The 10,103-nt window shown below is 39.8% G+C and overlaps 1 protein-coding gene across 1 annotated transcript; it reads left to right on the top strand.

The window, feature by feature from the left end:
* The first annotated feature begins 8,071 nt into the window (after window positions 1-8,071).
* LOC141060781 (olfactory receptor 9I1-like) lies at window positions 8,072-9,019 on the top strand. The gene has a single exon (XM_073557134.1). It carries the CDS (start codon window positions 8,072-8,074, stop codon window positions 9,017-9,019), a length of 948 nt encoding a protein of 315 aa, XP_073413235.1.
* Window positions 9,020-10,103: the final 1,084 nt, after the last annotated feature.

Below are 10,103 nucleotides of genomic sequence, written 5' to 3'. Positions count from 1 at the left end.
TGAGCCCTGCCATGCACCAAAACAGTAATTTTCCCCCTACATATATAATATCTGCATATTCAGGAGAAACTTTATTACAAATTCAGTGGGCCATTTTCTCTTGTTACCCTTGTGAAAATAAAAAAAGGAGCTAAGGTAAAATTTTTGTGACAAAAAGTAAAATGTTAATTTCTTCTTTACACATTGCAATAATTACTGTGAAGCACCTGTAGAGATAATAAACTTCTTAAATGTGGTTTTAAGGATTTTGAGGGGTGCACTTTTTAGAATGAGGTCACTTTTGGGTATTTTCTTTCATATAGGCCCCCCAAAGTCACTTTAAATGTGATATGGTCCCTTAAAAAACGATTTTGTACATTTTGTTGGAAAAATTAGAAATTTCTGGTAAACTTTTAACACTTCTAAATTCCTAGCAAAATCACTGGGATCCGTTGAAGTGTTTCAGAGTCATAGCCACATAATGTAAACTGGTAATAATTGCAAAATTTGGCATGATCATGAAGGTGAAAACAGGCTTGGGGGGTGAAGGTGTTAAATGATTTACAACTTTTTATTCTAAAAGCTTTTTTTTTATTTAAAAGAGTAATTTTGATTTTGCACCAAGTTCATGAGCTGCTTGAGCCATTTTGAAGAATTTGGTCCAAAAAATGTCAGCGAATGCCAGAAGTAAAAAAAAAAAAAAGAAAAAGAAAAGTGTCTTCATTAATTTGCAAATGATGAATCAAACCCGTAATGTGTCACAGGACAGCAGGGAAAAACAGTTACCATCCCTTTTCCCTTTAGCCAGATATGTTGAGTTCCTTTGGACATTATTAGCTTTATGCTTGCATTAAAAGGGGTTGGACACAGCCCTAGGAGACCTCAGGGTGTTACATCATTGTTTTCATGGCAATCCGAAGATTTTCAGTACTTGCAAATCTGACAAATTCAATTTTCAAAAGTTTTGTTCCTCTCTACATGGTAGCGCTACTTTTAAAGATTTTTTTTTTCTTTTATGCTGCAAGTCCCAATCCAGTGAGTGACACCATTTAAAAGACGTGACCGGTTTGCAGTTTATAGACAGTATATTTGATGATAGGTTCCCATTAATATTATGGGTTAATATTTCTTCAGACTTCAAATTTTATAAAACTAAGTCTACTATTTTTATTACTCCACACTGATGAGGGGCAATACCCCGAAACAGCTGTATGTGGATGGATACCATGTTTTGGCATAGGTGGTTTCCTTCATTGGAGACTGCCCTTCCCGTTGTTGTTCCTTCCTGGGCAAAGACCTGGCTGGTCATTGCTTGCATTGAGAAACACGTGATGGTGTCTCCGCGGCTTCTGTTTTGCATGTTTTACATATTTCCCATAAGGGATGGGGGCAGTGCTCTAGAATCACTGCGTTGAGAAACACGTGATGGTGTCTCCGCAGTGTCGGATGTTGATCTCCATGAGTTCATTCATCCTCCTCTTCATAGTCTTTTTACTAGGCATTGCTCCTACCAGCCAGTTTCCTACTCCACACTGATGAGGGGCAATACCCCGAAACAGCTGTCTGTGGATGGATACCATGCTTTGGCACAGGTGGTTTCCTTCATTGGAGACTGCCCTTCCCGTGGTTGTTCCTTCCCGGGCAAAGACCTGGCTGGTCATTGCTTGCATTGAGAAACACGTGATGGTGTCTCCGCGGCTTCTGTTTTGCATGTTTTACATATTTCCCATAAGGGATGGGGCAGTGCTCTAGAATCACTGCGTTGAGAAACACGTGATGGTGTCTCCGCAGTGTCGGATGTTGATTTCCATGAGTTCATTCATCCTCCTCTTCATACTATTTTTATTATGACACACAGAAATAATTCTGCAGAGATATGAGAATTTAGTTTTCTCTAGGGTGAAAACAAAGCTTAAAAATGCAACCATCAGAGAGTTAGATCTTATAAATAGTAATGATCATCAGCCGTTCTAATGATCATTCCTGCAAGTACCCTCCTATGTCTGATGATGGAATCACTAGACTGAGTGTAACAGGTATTTTCATCCCTGCCACTGATATAATGTAAGTGAGAAATACTTGACAAAACAGAAACACTATATTGTTTTACATATCTGAGACGGAGCCTCCACAACAGATCCTTACATTGTGCTTATTGGTTTCTATGAGTACACAAAAGCAGCCGATCTACAGGTGACAGCTTGCTTGGAGCCAATGATTTTATTTCTTAAACCCCTAGACTTGCGCAAAATGAAGAAAAAAAAATTACCTGTTAAAAAATGTTTACATATATTTACAAATCTTCCATCATTTGGAGTCACCGGTTTTTATTCTCAGACACTCAGACCTTGCGTAAAAGAAAAAAACTACAGGTAAAAAAAATAGCATACAAAATATACTATATACCGGTACTTCTTTACATTTATATTTTAGTGCTATTTTTATACCTGTATTTAAATATGAGCTATTTTATTACCTAATACTATAGATACTTATATATACTTATTATTTACCAGGTTGGGCTGATTAAAATCCATTTTCTCACCATAAGACCTTGGAGGACTGCCCCATTTTTTGAGATTTGTATACAAGAGCTTTTGGTGATAACCATTGTGCCCAGTTTTGCATGAAAAGTGCGACTTCAATTTTGTAGATTTTGGACAAACTTCTTAATATTTTAAATGGAATTATTTGAGTAATGGGACACAAATTAAGGTATTGCCGTGGGGTAGAAGCAGATGAATAGTGTGGGGAGAGGTGGATTAGCAGAGAGTCAGAGTTGAGGATGGGTTGAAGAATGCAAGAGTTAGATGGGAGGCTACAGAGGATGATGTAGTAGACTAGGTGGGAGATGATGAGGGCATGAATTGGCATTCTTGTTGACTACAGGGTTGAGGAAAGGACATAGTCAAGAAATCTTTTTGACGTAGACAGCAGGTGGTGGTAAGGACTTGGATGTGTGTTTTGAAGAACAGAATGGATTGAAAGGTCATGCTGAGGCAATGGACTTTGTGATTCAGAGATGAGTGGGGAGTCATTTCTTATAATGGGTAGGTGGGTAGACTGGAATCGGGAAAAGATGATGAGTCCAGATATTTTTTTGTCATTTTGAGTTTTAGGAAGCAGGAGCAGAAGAACAGAGATTTGGCTGATAGACATTTTAGGTTTCTGGGCTGCAGAGAGGTGACATCTGGGCCACAGAGGTAGATTTGAGTGTCACCACCATAGACATTTAACTAGAAAACATGGGACTTTTGAGTTTTCCCAGATAGAAAGTATGTGTGATGAAACATGGGGATCCCAAGAAAGAGCATTGAGGGACACTGGAGTGCCAAGTGTCAAGCAGCTGCCACCAAAGCAAATAGGGTCATGGGATGCATTAGAAGAGGTCTGGGGACACGAGATGAAAACATAATTCTCCCTCTGTACAAATCACTCGTCAGACCACACTTGGAGTATTGTGTGCAATTTTGGACGCCGGTGCTCAAGAAAGACATTACTGAACTTGAAAGGGTTCAAAGGCGGGCTACTAAAATGATAAATGGAGTTGGTTCACTACAATACCCAGAAAGGTTATCAAAATTAGGTCTATTTACTCTAGAAAAGAGAAGACTTAGGGGAGACTTAATATACAGTGGGGCAAAAAAGTATTTAGTCAGTCAGCAATAGTGCAAGTTCCACCACTTAAAAAGATGAGAGGCGTCTGTAATTTACATCATAGGTAGACCTCAACTATGGGAGACAAACTGAGAAAAAAAAATCCAGAAAATCACATTGTCTGTTTTTTTTTTCATTTTATTTGCATATTATGGTGGAAAATAAGTATTTGGTCAGAAACAAGCAATCAAGATTTCTGGCTCTCACAGACCTGTAACTTCTTCTTTAAGAGTCTCCTCTTTCCTCCACTCATTACCTGTAGTAATGGCACCTGTTTAAACTTGTTATCAGTATAAAAAGACACCTGTGCACACCCTCAAACAGTCTGACTCCAAACTCCACTATGGTGAAGACCAAAGAGCTGTCAAAGGACACCAGAAACAAAATTGTAGCCCTGCACCAGGCTGGGAAGACTGAATCTGCAATAGCCAACCAGCTTGGAGTGAAGAAATCAACTGTGGGAGCAATAATTAGAAAATGGAAGACATACAAGACCACTGATAATCTCCCTCGATCTGGTGCTCCACGCAAAATCCCACCCCGTGGGGTCAGAATGATCACAAGAACGGTGAGCAAAAATCCCAGAACCACGCGGGGGGACCTAGTGAATGAACTGCAGAGAGCTGGGACCAATGTAACAAGGCCTACCATAAGTAACACACTACGCCACCATGGAGTCAGATCCTGCAGTGCCAGACGTGTCCCACTGCTTAAGCCTGTACATGTCCGGGCCCATCTGAAGTTTGCTAGAGAGCATTTGGATGATCCAGAGGAGTTTTGGGAGAATGTCCTATGGTCTGATGAAACCAAACTGGAACTGTTTGGTAGAAACACAACTTGTCGTGTTTGGAGGAAAAAGAATACTGAGTTGCATCCATCAAACACCATACCTACTGTAAAGCATGGTGGTGGAAACATCATGCTTTGGGGCTGTTTCTTTGCAAAGGGGCGAGGACGACTGATCCGGGTACATGAAAGAATGAATGGGGCCATGTATCGTGAGATTTTGAGTGCAAACCTCCTTCCATCAGCAAGGGCATTGATGATGAAACGTGGCTGGGTCTTTCAACATGACAATGATCCAAAGCACACCGCCAGGGCAACGAAGGAGTGGCTTCGTAAGAAGCATTTCAAGGTCCTGGAGTGGCCTAGCCAGTCTCCAGATCTCAACCCTATAGAAAACCTTTGGAGGGAGTTGAAAGTCCGTGTTGCCAAGCGAAAAGCCAAAAACATCACTGCTCTAGAGGAGATCTGCATGGAGGAATGGGCCAACATACCAACAACAGTGTGTGGCAACCTTGTGAAGACTTACAGAAAACGTTTGACCTCTGTCATTGCCAACAAAGGATATATCACAAAGTATTGAGATGAAATTTTGTTTCTGACCAAATACTTATTTTCCACCATAATATGCAAATAAAATGAAAAAAAAAACAGACAATGTGATTTTCTGGATTTTTTTTTTCTCAGTTTGTCTCCCATAGTTGAGGTCTACCTATGATGTAAATTACAGACGCCTCTCATCTTTTTAAGTAGTGGAAATTGCACTATTGCTGACTGACTAAATACTTTTTTGCCCCACTGTATATATACAAGTATATCAGTGGGCAATACAATGAACTCTTTGTACCAAGGACTGTGACAAGAACAAGGGGGCATTCTCTTCGTTTGGAGGAAAGGCAATTTCTGCACCAGCATAGAAGAGGGTTCTTCACGGTAAGAGCAGTGAGGCTCTGGAATTCTCTTCCTGAGGAAGTGGTGATGGCCAACTCACTGAATGAATTTAAGAAAGGAATGGATGCTTTTCTTGTGAGTAACAGTATAGAAGGTTACGAATAACAGAATATTATAGGTAGATGGTTGACCCAGCTTAGGGGAAATAATTTTTTTCCCTATGGAGAAAATTGGCTTCTACTCTGTGGGTTTTTTGCCTTCCCCAGGATCAACAATGCAGAACAGCTGCACTAAAAATAGGCTGAACTAGATGGACATAAAGTCTTCCTTCAGCCTTCAAAACTATGTTGCTATGACACAATCTAAAGTAACATTTAGGACGTTTTCCTTGATCACCTCTGATGACATCCACTCGTATTTTCGACATGAACAATATGGACCTGTGAATGCAGTAAATAACCCTTTCACTTCAATTGCTTCTTATATAATTCACTTGTGGAAACATGCTGCGTGCTGCACTGATGGTCGACATTTTATTTTAATTTATTCACACTTAAGCAGCCAACAAAACTCACTGAAGCTCTGTGCCCACAGTCTTTTTGCTGAGTTTTTACAGGCGAAATGGAATGGAAATTCTTGAGTAGTTTTGATATTTCAAGGAGGATTTGGAGCGTTTCCTCTGTTTCCATTCAGTTTTTGCTCCAAAAATGCCCCAAAAAACTCAGGCAAAATGTTAAAAGGAACCTGTCAGCAGGTTTTTTTTTAAGTAATCTGAGATTAGCATGATGTAGGGACAGATACCCTGATTCCAATGATGTGTCACTTACTAGACTGTGTTTTGCTGTTTCAGTAAAACCACTATGTTAATAACAGGAGATTTTCCACTACAGGACGAGGAGTCTCGTGCCTCCTAGTCCAACCATGCCCCACCACTGATTGATGTCCAATAGTGATGAGCGAGTATACTCGTTGCTCGGGTGGTCTCCGAGTATTTTGGTGTGCTCGGAAATTTTTATTTGCGACTGCTAGACAGGTTGAATACATGTGTGGAATGCCTGTTTGTTAGGGAATTCCCACATGTATTCAGCCTGTCTACAAGTCGCAAATCATGCAGCTGAGATGAGGAAAACTAAATCTCCGAGCACGCCAAAATACTCGGAGATCACCCGACCATGCTCGGGGAGACCCGAGCAACGATGCTACTCGCTCATCACTAATGTCCAATTGTTTGGTGATCATTTCAAATCCATTTTCAGACTCACAAACTTTTTGCCATACCCAAAGACCATTAAATGTAGACATGATGGTCCCGCACATTTCACCAATGCAGTAAACCCAACCGAGACTTAAACCCAACTGAGTGACACTGTACTAAGTGGGAAAAGACTCTTAATATATAAATTGGAAAGTGGTAAATGGAGGGATAACATGTACACCTCATTGCAATTAGTAAAAAGAGTCTGGGATGTAGTAAGGGGATTTGTGGACAAAAAAATGTAAAACGAAAACCTATTGCCAGGTGAAAAGTGGTCACTCAGTTTATATTTTGATCCCAGTTTATATTTTATTTTATTCCCAGTGCTCCACTTAAGTTTTCGATTTTTTTTTTATTCTGCCATTTGGTTCCAGAGCATTTTTATTTAGTGTGCTAATACCCTAAATATTATGGTCTTTACCCAGAGGGTGTTACTCACAGAGTGATAATATAGAGTAGCATAAAGACACGCCCCCAAAGAACTCTGTGAGCCACGCCCTCTTAGTAAAGTTCATAAAAATATAGCACTAAATAAAAAGACCACATCGCTGGAATCATATAGCGGATTTTAAAAGAAGAAAACAGTGAAATATTCACTAAGATTAAAATATATTGGCCACTTTTAATCTGTTGACAGATTCTCTTTAGTAATTGGGGCATTGAGAAACCTGAATATATCGGAAGGAGAGAAGTTAAAGAGATTTTTATGGGTGGGAAAAAAAAGAGGTCTAAGGTTAATAGCAATAGCAAATGTAATGTTTAGTACTGTGCAAAAATTTTAGGCATGTGTGAATAAAATGCCGCTAAGAATGCTTTAAAAATAGAAATGTTAATAGTTTATTTTTAGCAACTGACAAAATGCAAAGTGAATAAACAAAAGAGAAATACAAATTCAATCAATATAGCATCAAAGCATAACTTCTTCTAGGTACACTTGTCTTTGATAGAAGTTGTTCCAAACATCTTGGAGAACTAACCACAGATCTTCTGCACATGTCGCTTGTGCAAATCCTTCTGTCTCTTCATATGATCCCAGACAGACTGGATGATGCGAGATCAAGGCTCGGTGAGGGCCAAATCATTACGTCTGGGATGCCTTGTTCTTTTTTTTTAATTTATTGAAGATAGTTCTTTAATAGTGGACAAAATGGCATTAGAATGGTATAGTTATTTTTTTCACATTTTCTACTTCTCATGGTCAAGAGAAGTGAATGGATGGGTAGGGGGTAAGGTTGTGTGTGTTTTTTCATATGTCAAGTAATGATTTTTAGATTCTTCTTAGAACTAAGATGAAAAAAATAACTTCACCCTAAATTCTTTCTATCCAGATTTTTATCATTTGCATTGAAACTGGCATAATGTGATTGTGTCGCAGTGTTTTGTTCAATTTGCCCAAACTTTACAAGGACATCCCTAATTTTCCCACGAAAGAAATAAATCTTGTAAATCTATATAAATCATTTTGTTGTTCTATTTATTTCAACAGGTGAAAGTTCTGCTACAATCATGGATTTCAGAAACAACAGTAGCAAAATGGTGGAATTTTTAATTGTTGGCTTTTCGGACTTTGCAGCCATACAAGCTCCTCTGTTTTTGTATTTTCTTAATGTTTATATCTTGATCATATGTGGAAACTTGATCCTGGTTATTCTTATAATTTGGAGTCCTTCACTTTCTACCCCCATGTACTTTTTCTTAGGTAACCTGTCGTCTCTTGATATTGTGTACACGTCTGTTACTTGCCCAAAGCTGATATCTATTTTTGCCACCGGCAACAGCAGCATTTCCTATGGAGAATGTGTCCTGCAGCTTTACTTTTTCATTGCTTTTGGTAGTACGGAGTATTTTTTGCTAACCATTATGTCGTATGACCGATATGTAGCAGTCTGTAAACCTCTGTATTACTCTGTCGTAATGAACCAACATGTATGTACTTTTGTAGCCATTGGCTCTTGGTTGGGTGGAATTGTCGCCTCAATTCCGATCGCCACCGTTACCTCCACCTTTGATTATTGCAGCTCGAACCTAATCAATCACTTCTTCTGCGATGTCAATGCGCTCATACATCTGGCATGTAACGACATAACACTTATCCATACCGTAATCCTGACACAGGGGGTTGTGCTAGTGATGACATCTTTCATACTTACTCTAATGTCCTATCTACAAATATTATCTAGTATCATGAAGATCCGGACATCGAGAGGGAAATACAAGACCTTCTCCACATGTGGTTCCCACCTCACAGTTGTGACTCTTTTCTATATCATGGTGTTTGTCTTATACATGAGACCACCATCGTCAATGTCGTTAAGTCAAGCCAAAGTATTGACCACATTGTATGTGTATAACATCCCCCTGCTAAACCCGGTGGTGTACAGTTTTAGAAACCAGAGCGTGAAACAGGCTTCGAGGAAGTTGTTAAAATCATTAATAAAACACAAAGACCTATAGCCAGTAGTCAATTGTTTGTTATTTTACATTATCTTTGTAATTGGAAGAGTCCCTTACAAGTAAAGGGGTTTTATCATCTTATTAAATGGGTGAAATTGCAAAATGCTTGTGAAATGCTCCAAAGTTGGGGATTACATTAATATTTTTATTATGTTATATGTCCCTGAAATATGCATTAAACACTTGACTTTTTGCACTGGTTTATTGTGCAGTACTCAGCACACACTAAGGGTTAACTTCATCATTACTTAGATGGTAGCTTGGGAAAAGTTAGGTGGGGGAAGTTTAGTTTATAAAATGCCGCAGTTCTGGTTGCTAATTAGAGTAGTAACACAGAGGCAGCCACGGCAAGGATGTAGGAGGGCAGCTCTCGGAAAAAGAGAACTATGAGAAGAAAATGTAGTGCAGTATTTCTGTTTTACCACTTAATAGGAGGAATTCCTTGGTCTGCACATAAACCAAACTGTGCAAGGACTCAGCTGGTGGTGAGGCCCAGGATGGCAGAGAAGCAGATGATGACACTGATCACCAACCTATATGTAATGAAGAATAGAAAGTACTGGGATCTGGAGGCCCATTTGGGTGTAGCAACCCCATATAGAGTGGAAGAGGCCCAGGAACTGATAACCAACCTACATGTAATGAAGAATAGAAAGTACTGGGATCTGGAGGCCCGTTCAGGTGTAGTAACCCCATATAGAGTGGAAGAGGCCCAGGAACTGATCACCAACCTACATGTAATGAAGAATAGAAGGTACTGGGATCTGGAGGCCCGTTCAGGTGTAGTAACCCCATATAGAGTGGAAGAGGCCCAGGAACTGATCACCAACCTACATGTAATGAAGAATAGAAGGTACTGGGATCTGGAGGCCCGTTCAGGTGTAGTAACCCCATATAGAGTGGAAGAGGCCCAGGAACTGATCACCAACCTACATGTAATGAAGAATAGAAGGTACTGGGAGCTGGAGGCCCGTTCAGGTGTAGTAACCCCATATAGAGTGGAAGAGGCCCAGGAACTGATCACCAACCTACATGTAATGAAGAATAGAAGGTACTGGGAGCTGGAGGCCCGTTCAGGTGTAGT

The sequence above is a fragment of the Dendrobates tinctorius genome, unplaced genomic scaffold (assembly GCF_039654945.1).
Source record: "Dendrobates tinctorius isolate UK_male_01 unplaced genomic scaffold, ASM3965494v1 ptg000245l, whole genome shotgun sequence".
Classification (NCBI taxonomy): domain Eukaryota; kingdom Metazoa; phylum Chordata; class Amphibia; order Anura; family Dendrobatidae; genus Dendrobates; species Dendrobates tinctorius.
This window is presented reverse-complemented; position numbering and strand designations above follow the sequence as displayed.